The sequence below is a fragment of the Eimeria mitis genome, genomic scaffold, assembly GCF_000499745.2.
Source record: "Eimeria mitis Houghton genomic scaffold, Emh_scaff3867, whole genome shotgun sequence".
In the NCBI taxonomy this organism is placed as follows: Eukaryota; Apicomplexa; class Conoidasida; order Eucoccidiorida; family Eimeriidae; genus Eimeria; species Eimeria mitis.
The window spans coordinates 1-214 of NW_013572201.1; the positions used below are offsets into that span (position 1 = coordinate 1).

General features: G+C 62.6%; 1 protein-coding gene across 1 annotated transcript in view; it reads right to left on the reverse strand.

Annotated features, from left to right (window-relative positions):
- Positions 1-141: 141 nt before the first annotated feature.
- EMH_0070310 (uncharacterized protein) overlaps positions 142-214 on the reverse strand; it is a gene marked incomplete at both ends in the record, with an annotated part of 5,075 nt that continues 5,002 nt past the window's right edge. The window contains one exon of the mRNA XM_013498961.1: positions 142-212. Coding sequence (XP_013354415.1) covers positions 142-212 — 71 coding nt within the window. The remainder of the gene's footprint in view (positions 213-214) is intronic.

The following is a 214-nucleotide window of genomic DNA, read 5'->3' on the forward strand; positions in this document are numbered from 1 at the left end:
AGACAGGGGGAGGAGCATTCTGTCCACTCACTCCATTCGCTGACTGGACAGGTGGGCTCACAGGGCTGCATGTTGCAGGCTTCTGCGTCCTCCTTCTTGTCCGTGCACGGTCTGCCTCCCCCCACCTCGAACGCTTCTACGCTACGAAACCTCTGTCGGGTGCCGCCGCCGCATAGAGCGGAGCAGTCGCTCCACTCGCTCCAATCCCCCAGCT